Here is a 17,548-nt window from a genome sequence, read left to right on the forward strand (position 1 = left end):
CCCACAAACATAACCCTAACCCTTATCCTAATCATCAAATCAAACTGGTTAGAACTAAAACCGTATCACAAGCCTAATCCTAACCCTATAAATCCTCGGAGAAGATAATACCGGAGCAATTGACGTAGGAGCAAATGTTGTGTCACCAATCACGCCACTTGTTTTACCTGACCTCATGTAAATGTTTAGTCTTCTTCTTCTTATTCCTGTATTGTGCAGAACTTCCGGAGAGTATGATTTCACATCTATGGTAGACTCTAAAAAGCGTAACAGACATGAGACTCGAGGCTAAAAACACGACGGCTCTTGTATTCTGTTCTTGCAAGGAAAGGATAAAACGTTTATCATCTTGCATAATTTAGTCTCCAATCTCTATACGATAAAACATATCATACAAAATGCATTAGGCTTTATCTCTATGTAGATGCATTTTTCAATGGCATAATTTTCGATGGTGGCGGTTCTCAGAATCTAAACTGAAATGGATCTAATTTTCCAAAATTCTTCAATTTTGAAAGATAATCTGCAAAATTGATTTTCCTTGGAGCAAGGCTAGCACGCAACATGTTCATGAATCAGGTTTGTCCGTGAGCGAGCAGCGATTTCGCGCTTCGCTCATCTAGAAGCGATATCACCCCGATAATTTGATTACGACCAATCGCGATCGGAAATGATATGGGTCGTTGTTTGTAATAAAGGCCTAATGCTGCTTCGTGTAGCATTTTGTTTTCACTCCCTTTTGTTCACGATATTTCATATAACTTTTAAAAACGTGTTACTTTTTTATATCGAATTTCCTAGCAGAATGTCTAATTAAGTGAATCCGACGATCACAAGACATGATTGGACAGACATAAAATATTTCTCCTTTTTTTGGGGGGGGGGGGGGGGTGCTGAATAGAGATAGAACTCTGGATAACTTTTGCTGATAATTCACTTTTAGATTATTAGTGACGTGAATTACATTATTACATAAATGAAACAATGAACTGGAACATTGCCATAAACTTTCAGTAGACTCATGATTATTCTACTCTGTTTTTTACACTCACTTCTTTCTTCTTCTTCCGTCCTGCCTGACTGATCTTCTTTCTTACAATCATTACAATCGCTCAAGCCACAAAATTCCATCTTCCAAGTCGCTGTTTGTACACTTTAGACATCATTCTTTCTTTATTGTATTTCTATTCTAGTATTATTAATATTCATCATTTCTAGTATCTTTACTTTTTCAGAATACATTAATCTTGGTCAGATATAGGTTCACCATCCGGTAAAGAAATGGACACCCGACGCCATTCTTCCCGGGGAAAATCGAGCAAGCAGACGACACCTGAATCACGTGATCGGTTCATCTGTCCGATTGCGATAACAGACGCTGTAATTGAATCATTTCGGGGGATGATTCAACTCCTGTTGCTCCTTGAAAAATCGGGCGCGCGCGCAACGACTGACCTTAAAGGTATTGTTTACCATTGGGAGCAGTGATTTCAAAAAATGTTCGAGGTATCACATTTGATGCATATGTGTAAGTTGGTTGTATCACAAAATATCCTACCATATAATAATTTTGCAATAAAGCCTGAAATATATGGAGACGTTACTATTTTTCTCACTAAACCATTACTGTAGATGGTTTATTCTATAAACAATTTTATAACTATTGTTCACATTAATAATTGTACATTTAACAATACTTAACATTGCTTATACTGATGAACATTTTTACATTGGTTTTTTCTATCCCTATCTCATATTTTAGAAGTTATTTTGAGGCACCAATGCTGGTTTTTTTGTTTCAACTGCAGATGATAAATGATACCTTTAATGATAAAGATTTGGTGTTGCTCTGCTTTTCAGAGAGTGACGTAGTGTTAAGACAACCAAAATAGCAACAATGTCTTGAGACGTTTCATCCTCACATCCACCCCAGGCCCGAAAATAGACTCTGTCTGTGCTTCCCTGCGGAAAACATAGGATCATGGTATCTTGGTCTCTTCTAAACATCGACTCCATGGTAATTTCACGGTGTAGTATGAATACCTTCATGCTAAGATCCCCTTTTCGTTCGTGCTAAGAGGAATGAAAAAATTCAAAGCCATTTGGTGACAAATTTATATTTCAGTGGCGCAAATTTTACAACGTCAATGTCGTCCGAGTATGAGTGTATTTTCGCATGACTGTGTGTGGCTGTGTCTGTGTGTGTGTGTGTGTGTGTGTGTGTGTGTGTGTGTGTGTGTACATAAAGTCGTGCTTGCAATTTGATGCGCTTACAGGTGATGACGAGGATGAGGTATAATAAACCTTTGAATATGAAATGTATATAAAAAAATATTATCAGCTCTCGAGTTTGTCAGTGTTCTATGAATAATTATTTTGCCTAGTGAATGTTTGTTACTGTGTTTTCTCTTATTGTCTGTTGTCACGACACTCCTGGAAGGTTACAGATGAATTATTTCTGAAAAAAAAAGATGTGCTGACACTTAGTACGATCAAACATTCCAGATGCTAGAAATAAAACCAGAGATGCAAGATGAGCACAAAGCAATTCCATTTGATCGTCATGTATGCAAGAAACGTCGCATTGACAATCAGCAACGGAAACCATGCGAAGAAAAAAAAGATAACTTTTAAGTCTCTTTCAGCCACACACGCACTCTCTCATTCTCTTCTGATTTCTTCTTTCCCTCTCTCTACTCTCCTATTTACTCTCGCCAACCTTTCTCCCAGCCCATCCACGCCCTCCTCGGTCGATGCCCCTACTCTCTGATTATCTTCCAATCCCTGTGCCATAGACAAATTGTCCTCGTTTCCCCATCTCTCAGGAAACAAAATGTCGGGTATCTGAGCGGTGATTTCAACATACTTGCACGAGAGAGGAATGAAGGGGGAGCTCGAAAAGAGACTTTCATCACGCAAACACAACCCATGGTGTCCCGGTTCCTTCCCCTCTGTTGATTAATCAAGATTCTAAACATTTCCGGTCCTAAGTACACGCTAATCTTCAACCGAAAACCTAGGAGGCACCAGTCTCCCCGATCCCCATACCCCTTGACGGTGAGGGATTGGACAATAAATGGTCCCAGAGACCTGTTGACAGACGCTTTATTAATTGGACGGGGGAAATTCAACAAGCGAGCCAAATGCTGCCACTGACTTCGTAAATACCAAGCACGCTATCATTATGTGAGAAGCTTCGACACGTTTGGAATGGAACGCAAGATGGGATTTGACCAGGGAGGTTGGAGTAACTTCGACTGTTGGAGCTCATTACGAATGGTAAATAGTAACACTCACAAAGAGAATAGCAAATCATTCTGTAGCCCCAAATTGTACATTGCACAAAACCAAGTAAATCTACCTTGAGAATACAATCATAGTGCTTGTCATTCTCTTTGACCTTAAGCCTAACCCTAGAAGCGAGTCTGCATTTTCGGTTCCGGAAATCTAGTTTAATGATGGTTTAAGAAACTGTCATGTATGGGTTCATACCCAAGGTTTAATATTAGACATTTTATTTTAGGCTGAAAATCTCTAACCCTTTTTCACAATTGCAAAATGTAGTTATCGGTACTAGTACTTTGCAGAACAATGTAGATGAAAAAACAGCCAGTTATTTTGATTACTCTTAATTAAGTGGCCGATATACACATAACCATACGTGAAAATGATTATTTATCAGAAATGTGAAATGGAGAAAGAGAATATTCACGTGACAAAATTATATCGAAGCAGTGCTTTTTATCATGTGCTGTTCATTGCAGCATTTCATTCTTATTCAGCTCTGTATAGTGTGTTATGTCACGTGCCTCTGTGCGTGTGTGTGCGTGTGTGTGTGTTGTGTGTGTGTGTGTGTGTGTGTGTGTGTGTGTGTGTGTGTGTGCTGGGAGTGCGTGCGCATAACGAGCTTGGCGCAGCAAGCGTGGTTGGTGCACTAGTCTGTGTCAGGCATTTGATACAGGGAATGGGGGCAATATTGTATGACCGACTCAGGTGGCGCCAATGCGAAAATGGCGCCAGGTTAGAAAATGGCGCTCCACAGAGAGTCCCACAATGACCATGTATCACCTTCCAAGAAACACACAGAAAATTAAAACATTCACGTTTATTCACATTTTCTTGCGACGGGATAAGAAAGATACATAGCTTATCAAATAAAGTACTACAGAACAAGTAAAGAACAATTATGTTGTGTAAAGAGATAACAGCAAGTTAAGTAAAGACAAACGATGTATTCCAAAATATTGCAACACTTGAATATTACATGCCAACAAGTTGAGTTCATAAAATGCCGGATACAGGTTTGCTTTAAAAAATAAAATCTACCAGGTGCAATACCTACGTTTAACAATCTGTAAAATTTATTAAAGCAGTACATCTGGTCATAGATATATTTGAACAGAATCCAGTTAATAGATTTACATATTTTGTTCATGGAGAATATCATGTTGCTTGTCACGCATAGCACACTTTACTACTTATAGTTTATGATACTGTAACAGCATTAAAGAGCTTAATAGCAATGCATATTCTTCTTGTACTAACTTGTTCTTCAGGCTATTCTTATTTGCCTGCTTGATGATACAAAATAAAGCGACATCTTCCACAGATATTGAGCGTATATAAGAATACTGTATGTTATGCACAATGCTGGAGATACATGTAAAAGTAAAGTAATCGTTTCACCAAAAACTTTACTTATACTCGAACATCTCTCCTGCATGAATATGTTTACCTCCAACACATTTTTGCAAATCATTTCCCAAGAAGAGCACAGCAAACAAGGGGAACTTTGAGAGATATTCAGGAGGACATTGCATAGTGTTCATTTGTATATTTTATCACACTGACAATAATAGCTTCCAAATTTGTACAAAATTAGAAACATGCGTTTTCAAAAGGGAGATCAAAATGTGAAAACTGGTCCCCAATTCTGTCCCGTCTTCATGGGAGTTACTCCTTGATCTACAAGAAACAAACTAGGAAGTACACTAACTAATGTACACTGTGTTTACTCAGAGTATTTCTGGTTTTATAGACAAATTTGGTTTTAAAGATTCTCTGATTTGGTGGGCAGAGCGCCCCCCCCCCCCCGCCCCTAAGAGGGCCTTGGTGCCCATGTGTACTCCATCATCCTAACAAAAATACCCGCCAAGTTTGTTAGAAATTTGACCATGCATTTTCAAAAAGAAGATGAAAATGTGAAAATTGGGCCCAACTAGGTCTCGGGGGTTGGCACACCCAAATCAAGTGTTAACATATTCTAAACTGCAGTAGCCAATGCACTTGCAGCATTGAGATCTATCACTTCTGGTTAAGATTCCTTAACTTGGGAGCCTTTGAGACCTTCCGCACCCCTTTGCTCCTTCCAATTAAGATCCTATGGCGTCCCTAGTTCCATCTGCAACAAACTTGAAACTGTAGTCACTAATGAACTTACTCACAGCACTAGAGGCGTTTGGTTTTACAGAAGAAGATATGAAATATTCCTTGATTTGAGGGCTTTGGGGCCCCGGAGGGGGAGGGGGCGTGGTGCCCATTGAATAACTTAAGATTCTATCACCTCAGTGAGGCTACATGCTATTTTTCGTGAAAATTGCTCTCATAGGGTTTTCAAAAAGAAGTCGAAAATTGTGGAAATTGGGCCTTAATTCCCCCTCCCCATCCGGGCCTCAAGGGAGCCCCGAGGAAGGGCACTTCCGGACCCGCAGTGAACAAACTTAAAACTGCCGTCACCTACGTATTTACTCACAGCACTAACTAAGCCCATCACTTCTCACTCTCGAGAAGAATAATTTTGACAATTCTTTAATTTAGGGATCCCATGCCCCGGTCCCATGGGTGGGTATAGTGCCCATTTGAGCAAACAAAGATCCTATCACCCTAGGGATGCTACCTGCCAAGTTTGGTAATAATCTGTTGTGTGGCTTTCAAGAGGAAGCAGAAAATTTGATAAGTTTACCCAATGGACGAACGATGAATGGTGGCAATAGCTCACTTGGGCGTGTAGTTCAGGTGAACTTAAAGAATTGGCATCTATTGTGAAAACAACAAAGAATGATAACAAGATGGCAAAGACATAAACCCAGATCATCATCGCTTCTTTTGGAATGTCTATTATTGCAGCATATATGGGTAAGAGGAAGACATGACCTTGAGCTGAAGAGATTTTTTAAAATGCTTCAGCCTTGACGCAAGATTTACCTTTGCAAATAGAAGTAAACTAGGAAATCCACACTAACTTTGACAAAATCAATCATGACCTAAGCTACTAGGGGTGAATTTAACCAATATGCGCGAGGGACTGTCTCAGATTACAAAAAAGAACAAATGGATGAGATAGGTACACTGAAAATGTAAAGCCTTGAACCCTTAATGAAGGCCAAGTTTCCGTTGGCTAAAGTCCTCAGAAAGCATCTACACGGTCGGCCTTTCTCTACGCTGACGTCTCTGACAACTTCCCGCATGTGCGTCAAGTCGGAGGAATACATCCCGATGCTCACCAGGCCCTCCTGGTCGTCCACCCACGCAATGAAGACGATACCACCGTCGATGACTGCGGGACAAGCGACCAATCCGGGCTCGGTGACTACATGCGTCACTTCTCCGTCTTCATCTGTGGCGAGCACGGTGCACCCGTCCGCAACAACAAGTTGTCTACTCCCCCGCATGGTACAGATGTGATAAGGGACGTAGCCGTCGCAGCGGATTTCAGCGATGGGATATCCACCTTCGAGTGTGAAAGCCTGAATGATCTCAGGTTTCCAGTAACTGATGAAGATTGTATCATCATCAGAAATGGTCATGTCCCCTAAGCCGCCTTCGACCCAATCCAGAGTGTTAAACGTGACGTCAAGTTTCTCTGAGTCTCGTGAGTAGATAGAGACGTTATTGTCCATATCGCGGACGACAAAATTCCCTTTACTTGTGATGGCCAGGCCCCATACGTTGACATTCTGCAGGATTCTGTCTGTAGGACCCCTTGCCATACTGATCTCAATCCCTCCTGTTCTGTACCCAACAGCCACTGCGCCTTCAAGTGTGATGGCTACACCCATCACTTTTTCACTGGGAAGCGAGTAGTCTTCTAGTGTAACGCCTTCAGTGGCATCGCCAATGTTCCGTCTCTGAACACAGTCGAGTTCTCCCAGATCGAGGTCTTTGCTCCCTTTCTTTGGTATGAATTTCAGGTCTTCGGCTCTCCTCTCTATGGCTTTCACAAGTTCATCTCCATCACAGCTCCCCTCAAGGATCTCCTCCAGATGCCTGCAAGCTCTCTCATGTTCGGTCAACGCAGCGCCCTCCATCAGCGCGTTTGATCCATTCCGCACCACATCACATGCGCCACTGATACCACAGATAACGTACATCTTGCTTTCCCTCATTTCATTTAGGGTGGCCATCTGGGCGCTCTCCTCCTGCTTACACACTTCCATCAAGTCGTGCATCCTCTTCGTCAACTCCACGAGCTTTTCTTCCAAGGTTTTCTCGATGTCCCCAATCCTCTCCTGGTGACAGCGGTGTACGGTGTCCTCCACTTTGTTGACCAGGGTAACATCTTCGATCAGCGCCATCACTCTCGATTCAGCTCTATCTTCGAGCGAACGAAGCTTCTCACGGAATTCGTCGACGGCTGTTTTGAGCACCATGTTTGGCTTGAGGTCGGAGAAGTCACCGTTCTCCAATATGGTGATTCGACGGCAGAGGGGACAGTCGACGATGTCATCTTTGGATTGGTTCTGGTAGAGGCCACGCAGGCACTCCTTGCAGAAGGAATGAGTGCAGGTTAGTTTTGTTGGCTCCTTAAGAAGCTCAAGGCAAATCGAGCATTCTAATTCCACTGGTGCGACTCTGTAAGCAGCAGCCATGATGTGAGCTTCTGGAGTAAAAAAAAAGTAACAGAATGGAGAAGAACAGGCATGAGTTCGCTGTGAATACTCATCTACGGATTATACTTTAAAACCATGTGATGATAAAAAGTATTGATAATTCTTTGAAGTGGAATTGGGTTCCACCATTTATTCATGATAGTAAGTAACAAAAGGGTTGCTTTAATGTGAAATTCATGTCAACGTATAACCGTAGCAGCGGAAATATGTCATACACAAGCACATTCCCCACCTCCCTCTCTTTCTCCCTCACGTAAACACACACGATATGGTTATCAATATTCTCTTTCTACTGTCATTTTATGTAACGCTAGATTCTTTAAACAGAAGAGATCATTCAAATTTGCACTCTGCACAAACAGAATATATCAAATAAAAAAAAAAAGCTCTCCTTGGCCCTAACATTTCAGTGGCGGATCCAGAGGGGGGCGCAAGAGGCGCACGCCCCCCCCTCCTTATTTATCGTTAAAAACAAAAGATATAAAAAGAAAAAAATGAAATGAAACCTGGAAGTGGCACCAAAAATGATAGTTACGCCCCCCTCCCTCTACAGAATTCCTGGATCCGCCCCTGCATTTTTCCTGGACCGCTAGAGTCATATTTTACACTGATAAAAAAAGAAGAAGTATAGTTGATCCATCGGATCCAGGAAGTGCTTGTGCCATGTACTATCCCTGAGTGAATAACAGTTGCACCCAGTCGGTAATTGAGAGGAGAGCAATCCTGTGTCATTATTCTATCCTTCAGGCGATGAGTATAGTAAGTTGTCGATATCATTAAACGGCATTTCTTCTATTCTTACACTCGCAGCCTCCTGATTTAGAGAACAATGTTTGGAGTCGCTACATCTGATCAATAAAAGGCAAAATTCTGCGCATAGCGTGTACCAACAAAATCATGGGTCAGAGATCGCAGCTGGAACAATGAGTAGATTAATGAACGAGATAATGGTAGAAATAGGCCTATGTTATTTTCACAATTAAAGTGAATCCAAGAGGCCTACATAGGTTATTATGCTATAAGGAAAAGAGACACACTATCCATAAACGCTCAGTTTTGTTTTGTTTTGTTTTGTTTTTTTGTTTTTTAGAAATTAACATGTGTGTTCATAGTGTATGGTTACCCAATCCAGTTGGTACATATTACTAAACTAAAGTCAGTTGAAAAATGAGCATGATAAACTATAGAAATTATAACGAAAAAAAAAAGTCCCACAGTTTGCGAGGTACTTTTAAAGAGGTCCAGAGTTTATCCCCTATAAGAGTATGAGATTACATGAAATAAAACACTGACAGACATAACGACGAATAGGACTGACACAAAACTATTTAGTCACCGAAGCAATGAGCAAATAAACGTATTAATTAAAATTACAAAGACATGAAAGATGTCTTTGTGCTATTAGCATCCCCATGGCGGTGTTGTGAGAGTTTGTACGCCTTTAATAAATATCTATGGAATGGAGAGGATGCGATTAAGCTGTGATTCCAAAGGTCAGCGGCAACGACGTACGCTCTATACAAAGTGACCTTTGAAATGTACACACTATACCGGCACGAATATGATATTGCATTATGCTGTAGTATGTGATCACATGAATACGCAACAAGTTATCTTTCCAATATCATGTCTACCAGCTTCTTGGTAAATCTTTTAATCTTTTACTGTAGGGATGGGGTCGGGAATGGGGCTGGAGAGGGTATAGGAAGTATTGTCTTCCCTCTTAGCTATCCTTTTTCTTGTTTCAGTTTAGAATACCTTGTGCGAGCTTAATGCTTCCAGCTGAATTGCAAAGTTAATGTCGATACTTGGAAATCAGCGGTTACATAAATAGTAGGTCTTTACCACGGTACAGGCAGCCATGCAACTTTACATATAATAACCACATTGATTGCGGTGTACCGTAACTGCACTTCAACATATGAAAACAAAAGGTATCAACCATTAGACTAATACTTACTGTCTCTATTACAGGGAATCATACCAAAACAAACAAGTACCGGTTAGACATAACAGCTTAATTGCAAAGATTGATGATATGTGATGCAAACTCCAAAGACGGTCATTGTGAAGACGGAGGCTGAAAAGGCCTGAGTTTCATATCGTTTGCAAACAGCTAAACATTTTGAAAACTTTTCACCAGACTGGAATCAAACGCAGTTTAATACGAAACTAATATTGTTTGTGTTCTGGTATCTTAAGTGCTGTACAGCACACTCTGCAGTCATTATCTCGGTCAAGTCAAAAGTTCTTTGTCCTTGTATAGTATGATTCTATAATTCACCTAAACTGCCTTGCCGAACATCCTTGTCTCTTGTAGTTTCAAATATACAGGTAGAGTATGATATGAACTGATTTTTCCACGAGTCCCCAGATTTTTACGCCCGCTGAAGAGCACCATTGAACTGCCGTTTTAGAATAAGATGGCAAGCCCGTAAAAACAGAATAAAGGTCATAGATTAAAATCCTCTCGGAATTCGAATACTAAATCTCATGACTGCATGTAAAGAACTACATTGTATAGGAATTAAACGTTGAAATCATGAAATAAATATCTATCCATCCTCAGCACCGCATGCAATCAACAAAATGAATAGCTGTAATTGTGGACATAGAGAGTCACTATTCTGGCACTGCCCAAGTGCCTACTGCCAACTCCCCATCTTTGTTGAAAAATGTCATTGCATTGATATTCATTAATAGAGATGAAAATAATTTCCACTTATTCATCTTCATCTGGTCGTCTGCCCGGCCGAAGGGCCCTAAAACTTTCAGCCCCCCTCCCACCCCCCCCCCCCAAAAAAAAAAACCAAAAAAATGATGATAGCATACTATGAAAGAGCTTTCAAAATTCTGTCAAATTAACATACACAGACACACACATAGACACACACACACACAGACACACACACACACACACACACACACACACACACACAGATTTTGAGATGAAAGTCCATGCTATAGGTCCTTCTGCGGCTGGCAATGATCTGTATACACCATAAAACTATTTTTCCTTCTAGTTAGAGCTACGCAGAAAGCAGTTTTCAGTTAAGTGTCATAGCTATGTTTTTGTCTCATATATGGGGGCTGCTTCTGGGAAAATTTCAGAAAAGTTTTTTTGGCAAAGTAATAAAAAGTGACTCGAGCCAAAGAACTAAAAAGGATGTCCATGGTTACATGTTGACGTTCTCCTAGTTAACCATCGCAAAGGGTTCCTTTATGTCAAGGGAAGGGGAGAGAGGGAGAGGCGTGGGGACGGGTGGGGAGGAGAGGGCATTTTACGAACCTTGAGTCAGTGCTTCGTCAATGTCGTCGATAAATTCATCCAATTCTTGCAGGACTTACGTCCTCTTAGCACTCACAGCGTAGTGTCATATGGCACGAGGCAAACCCGACTCTAGTTTAGCACGGCATATATATAAGGGAATGGGATGACCAACAAGATATAGTATTGTGTAGATCAGTGCGCAGTGCTACAGTCAAAGTTTCATAGGGAGAATGAAGGCGAGAATTTGATGGGGATCAGCGAGTGTTTTATTCCCGTCCCACGTAAGTATATCACAGCAAGTGACGCAGCCCTCTGTTTATTACATTACTCTCATGTTTGGATACAGTATCTTAGGTAGCCGAGCGTAAGTGCACAGACACGAAGAGCTCAATGTCGATGTAATCGTTGTCTCGATTCTATAAAAACAATATAAACACAACATGTAACTTTGATCATTGCATCAAAAAAGCTTCACAGGAATTGAAATAGGATAACATTTCAATGATACATACCACAGTTACCTATCTGCTAGAGAGGAATCTCCGTCACATTGTTGACAAATCACCTCAAAATCTGGTAACATTTCATAATTGTAATCCCCACTTTCACAGGTGTCTGCGCAAGCGATAATGGCTAAAATAGTGCCACACTCCTGTGGCTGCTTCCAACACGCGCGCGTTCTATAATTCACTTCCTTGCAGCACTATTACTAGCGCGCGGTGGCTTCCGCTGCTTGGGAAGCTGACAGCAGTCCAACAGAGGAGTTTCGACTCAAGAGCGTAGGTTGGGACGAACAAACAGGATTGTTGCGAAACATCCTGTCTGGTCCTCTGGCTCGTTGCAGCAACGATAGTCGAAGAGTTTCCCCCCCCCCCCTCCCATTGATAGCAGGGATATATTAGTATGATGCTCCATTCTCTTTGATGTCTTGGGTTGAAACGGAGATTTTATTGTTCATTTTATCAAATTTAATAGTCTTCCCACAATCGTCACATTAACTGTCATACCCTCACGAATTCCTGTGGAACACTGAGATTAATTTCACATCGTGATTGGGTGTTGACAGCACCGTTATGTTCTATTCATTGCAATATTGCCAAGTGTTGCGACGTAATAAAGATGTAACAACCAAGTATCAAAAGTATTTAAGAAGGTCATAGAGAGAAAAAAAAAAACTGGCTGCAGATTGGTTCCAAATATCACCAATCCATTCCGAGCAATGCAATACAGAAATAGGATGATCGTCTGATGATATCCATTTGCTGAGTTTCATTTCGTAACACATCTGACCCTTTTAACCAAACACAAGATCGTCTTTATCAAAGAGATGATAGTCAAATATTGATGGACTTTAAAGGAATTTTTAGCTGGCTACCTGGATCATATACTGACTATTATAGCCTGTATCATATAAGTTTGCATATTATATAAGTTTGCAACTTACACGTACTTCTAAACCTTACACCCCACGTGTTGTATAGGGCATACGTGTTTATCGCACATTTTGATGTTGCGAAGTTCAATTAAAATCTATATCCTTCAATATTCCTGGGTGTATTGTTGTAAATTAGGTACAAGCAAGTCATTTGCATTTACATTAAAGCAGAAATAGCATTGAGCATCAAAATAATATAGGCACACCTGAGTAACAGAAACTAGCACAAAACAAACGTATAGAACGTGAGAGTTTGTATACACTAAGCGGCGTCAGTAGTGTACAGAGTGCAGAGTTCGAATACTGTAGATTGTTAACAAGAGTTGATAAGGGAAGTGGTAGACGATGCAATCATGGTGATATGCGAGACACGGTACATATAGTGTCAAATCATATCGAAACTATAGATGTGAAATTGAAAACGCTGAAACAAGTTACCCTGGAGGAAATGAATGCCACAGGTCACAGCGAGTTTAGTCCATGGGCGTTTTCCTTCTTACTCCAGGAGAATAAACTACGTCTTGGTTTGACGATGAGAAGCTGTTGGAATAGCTTTACAAACGTTCGGGAAACCAAGCTAAAAAATTGCCCCTAACACGTGTGCAACCATGCAAAAAAGAAGAAGAAGAAGCTGTCTGCGTTAGAATGGCGGTCGTGCACGCTTTGAGGTGCTTGTTTGTTATCTTCCGGGATTCCCCGTCAATTCTCCACGACTAGACTAGAAGCCGTTAAATGAATTGTCTACCATTGGGAGCATTGACTTATAAAAATGTTTGAGTTATCACATTTGATGCATATGTGTAGGTCAGTTGTATCACAAAACATCCTACCATGTAAAAATTTCGCAAAAAACCCTAAAATATAAGGAGATATCACAATTTTTTTTTCTCAATAAACCATAACGGTACATAGGTTTATTCTAGAAACAATTTTATTATAACTATTGTTCACATTTTGTCTATTAAACAATACTTAATATTGATTATACTGGTTAACATCTTTACATTGGTTGTTTTTATCCCTAACTCACACTTTAGAATTATTTTGAAACACGTAGGCTAGGTTTTGGTTTCATCTGCAAATGGAAGTAATGCCTTAAACAAACAGTAATTAGAGTAATAGGCCTTTTTACAGGTATATTTTGAAGGGATCGACATTGTTGGTGGCCTGGTGGCCCGGGGCCACTAAAAATTGACGTTGGGCAACTAAACTTTCAAAAAAATCTTTTGGTGGCCCGACTTGACAACTAAGATTCAGGATATAATATAAACTGCTATGTTTTCTTTAGTGCCAATATATTTCCTTCTCGGGTCACCGACATTTCAAATTCAATGATTTAAGAGAATAGTGTCGAGTCCTGAATATATATATATATATATATATATATATATATATACACACATATATATATATATATATATATATATATATATCCCTAGTTGGCACCTTAGGGAGACATATTGGGGGGAAGTGTCTTCATTAGGGAGACAACTGGTCATTAAGGAGACAGTTTTCGTGTCTCCATTGCGTAAATTGCCATTGAACATGTATTTTAAAATTTGCATATAAAACAAATGGAAATGTCTTCCAAATGACCCATCTAGGAGTATATATATATGTATATATATATATATATATATACACACACATATATATATATATATATATATATGTATATATATATATATATATATATATATATAAGTATTGCAACAAGTTCACTCGGTTGACATCAGGTTCATCCGTATTTTATTGCTACTCGGAGTTTCATGCCACCTTCATTTAGGGGCAATCATCAGGCATGCCCCTAAATGAAGTATTGCCCCTAAATGAAGGTGGCATGAAACTCCGAGTAGCAATAAAATACGGATGAACCTGATGTCAACCGAGTTAACTTGTTGCAATACTTCTGTCTAAAGCTCTTCCTTTGAGGATATCGAGCACTCTTCATAGAAGGATAGAATCACCAAGTGTATATATATATATATATATATATATATATATAGTGAAAGAAATTAGACTTGAGGCGGATATGCTACCCACAATGAGGCACCGCGTACGTTTGGGAAGGGAACAATCCCTCGCACTATCTATCTATATATATATATATATATATATATATATATATATATATACATATATATATATGTGTGTGTGTGTGTGTGTATGTGTGTGTATATATTTTTTTACATATATAATTATCATTATAGATGCCTCTGTATGGCACATCGAACTCAACATGAAATTGCGTAAAATATGTCTAGTAAAAGGCCAGTGTTCTTTACAAGAACGCAAGAAGAATTTAACGTTATATACATCTGACAGCGCTATTGTGATTATCATTCTAAGGATGAGTCAGTCTAGTAAACTTACACTGATAAAAGACCTACTCAAGACTGCTTTTTACTCAAATCAATGTCAGAAAAATAGTAGTACTCCGTAGTTATCTCGGGCACCAAATCAACCAACCTTTACACTGTCCCATTTCAGCAAATGCAATCCTACTCTACCACCCTTGATAGTTTTTTTGTTTTGTTTTCCTCGTCCCTGCATTCCAGAAGCTCATACTCCGACAGAACAGTTCCCTCTGACCTTGATAATGTCCTGAACCATAAATATGACTGAATTATGATACAGCGTTTAATTCTCAATGAATTTCCCGGTATGCCAATGTGAACGCCTTCCAAACTTATTTTCTCTAATTCTGATAATTTTGATTTACGTGCTGCCGTTACGCTTCTGCCTTTACGAAATCTCAAATAAATGTAAATATCCCCCCAGCTTAAAGGAACAAAGATTATTTAGAACAAATCCTAATTTTAATATACCACTTCATGAAATAATTCAAACTACAACTCTCTAAGCTTCCCCATAAGAGTTGTACTTCTTGCCTTCTAAACATTTCTGAGCACTTGTGCAGCAAATTGAAAATGATAGTGACAACGATCTCGTACTTATAAAATGTACACACACACACACACACACACACACACACACGTAAACACAAAGACTAGACTAATGTTGTCGTTGTATCTGTGCAGGGACACAAGTGCACAAATTTATTACACAGTTTTGAAACATATAAATAAGATTCTTTGAAAAAAAGTCCCAAGAGTGCAAATGAAAGTGAAATCCCGGCAGTCTATCAAATTAACATCGAAATGAACGCAGCTCTTAAAACCTTGGGAAGCATGGCTGGATCGAATGTTAGCGACGCCTGAAATCATCAGCCCCAGTAATTAGACTTAACGCCTCTGCGACCACTCTGGCTTCGTCCCGCACTTTTCTGGCAGCTTAACAAGTTCAAGCCCGCCATCGATCAAGGGCAGATTAATGTGGGTTGGAAGGGGCTGGAAGAAAGGAGGTATCAAGTGTTTTCCTGTTACCATCATTAACAAATTCAGCTAGAAAAAAAGGTGAGGATGATTGCTAAAATAATGTATTGGAAGACGTATCACCTACACATTCATGTCAGATATAAAGAATTCATGATACATTTCACATCAGACTAACTCTCATTCATTTTTTTTCTCTCCACTCTTTCCAAGGAGTTTAGAGAGTCAAAATGTCAGAAGATGAAACAAAGATTTAATCCAGCTGGGGCATGATTTCGTACGGAACACAACGGACCTTCCATGATTGAAGAAAGCGTGAAACAAATACTGAAATTCACAAAATTATGACAGGAATATATGTTCGATTATATGAATGACGTTTAAAAGAAGTGACTGACTGACTGAATGAATACACGAACGCACAGACTCGTAATTCACGTAGCCATATCTACATCAACACTAATGAAAGTACACTATATACATTTAATATTTTTCTAGATAAATGCTTATTCATCTTATGTATATATCACGTATAGTAATTAAAGCTTCAAACGAAGGATGGGAGGGGATCAAATTGTCATCCCCTTCCACTTCAGTCCGAGGAGGTGGATCACATCACCCCTTAGCCATACCACTGATTCAAGCAGGTCCCATCCTTGCTCCAAACTGAACCTCCCGGGGAGCAAAACTCATCCCGCCATGAAGAAGAAAACAGCTTCACCTCTACGGCATTCATCAAGTGTGAAATCATTGCACGATAATTAGTAGTGACACTATAGCTACATCGGTCGATATTGGAGTTGAACATACAGACAATGATGATTAAATTTGCTGCTCCCAGTTTGCTTTGCCACACTCTCCATAATATCCCTCATCCCTCTTTGCTTTCCGCTCATCGTAGCCCAGCGAACAAACAAACACACAGATAACCGATAGACAGCCAGGTGATATCGTCATCGGTTATCGTCATCCCGTTCTCCTGTCGTCTGCTCATGATGACGCGCTGTGCCTTTCTCATGAATGAGAATCTAATCAGATCTGGTCCGCGTCACGGCCGATTTTCCCGTTTCTCCGTTGATGGTATCATGACTCATTAACGGGATCGCCAGACTGATGAATATTCCTTTCCCCCTTATTTTCTCTCTCTTTCTTTCTCTCTCTCTCTGTCGTCATACAAAAGTATTACATAAATTTGGGCATGTTCTCTCAATATCAAGGCAACGTGTTGATAAGAATATGTTTTTATTTTCATTCTGATTCTTTTGCACAACAAAAAGATACTGGGACTCTTTTGCGAGGTTTTCCAATTTTGCCATGTGCTAAACTACACGATGTCAAGTGATATTTATTGTCGTCTTCATCGGTTTCCAGCCAGACTTGTTTTGTGCTTCGCTCTCTCTTCTTACATCTCACATTTATTATCATTGGTCGACTTCTTCAAGATCACTCGTTGTTTTCCCATGATTGTTTTAATCCCTGTTTGTGTGTCATTCTATCAGTCTGTCTGAATCTTCCTCCCTCTCTCTCCTTCTCTCTCTCTCTCTTTCTCTCTCTCTCTCTCTCTGACTTTTCCTCCCTCTCTGAATGAAGAACAAGTAGGAAGCACATCGCATAATGT

The 17,548-nt window shown here is 39.9% G+C and overlaps 1 protein-coding gene across 1 annotated transcript in view; it reads right to left on the reverse strand.

The window, feature by feature from the left end:
- LOC139742289 (uncharacterized) overlaps nt 1–7,869 on the reverse strand; it is a 33,208-nt gene extending 25,339 nt beyond the window's left edge. The window contains exons 1-2 of the mRNA XM_071652868.1: nt 6,441–7,869; nt 2,720–2,865 (exon numbers count right to left, since the gene is read on the reverse strand). Coding sequence (XP_071508969.1) covers nt 2,720–2,865; nt 6,441–7,868 — 1,574 coding nt within the window. The 5' untranslated portion in view covers nt 7,869. The remainder of the gene's footprint in view (nt 1–2,719; nt 2,866–6,440) is intronic.
- Between the last annotated feature and the right edge of the window lie 9,679 nt (nt 7,870–17,548).

This window comes from Diadema antillarum, unplaced genomic scaffold, assembly GCF_040938485.1.
Source record: "Diadema antillarum isolate AM-2024a unplaced genomic scaffold, OU_Dant_1.0 seq00000994_RagTag, whole genome shotgun sequence".
NCBI lineage: Eukaryota > Metazoa > Echinodermata > Echinoidea > Diadematoida > Diadematidae > Diadema > Diadema antillarum.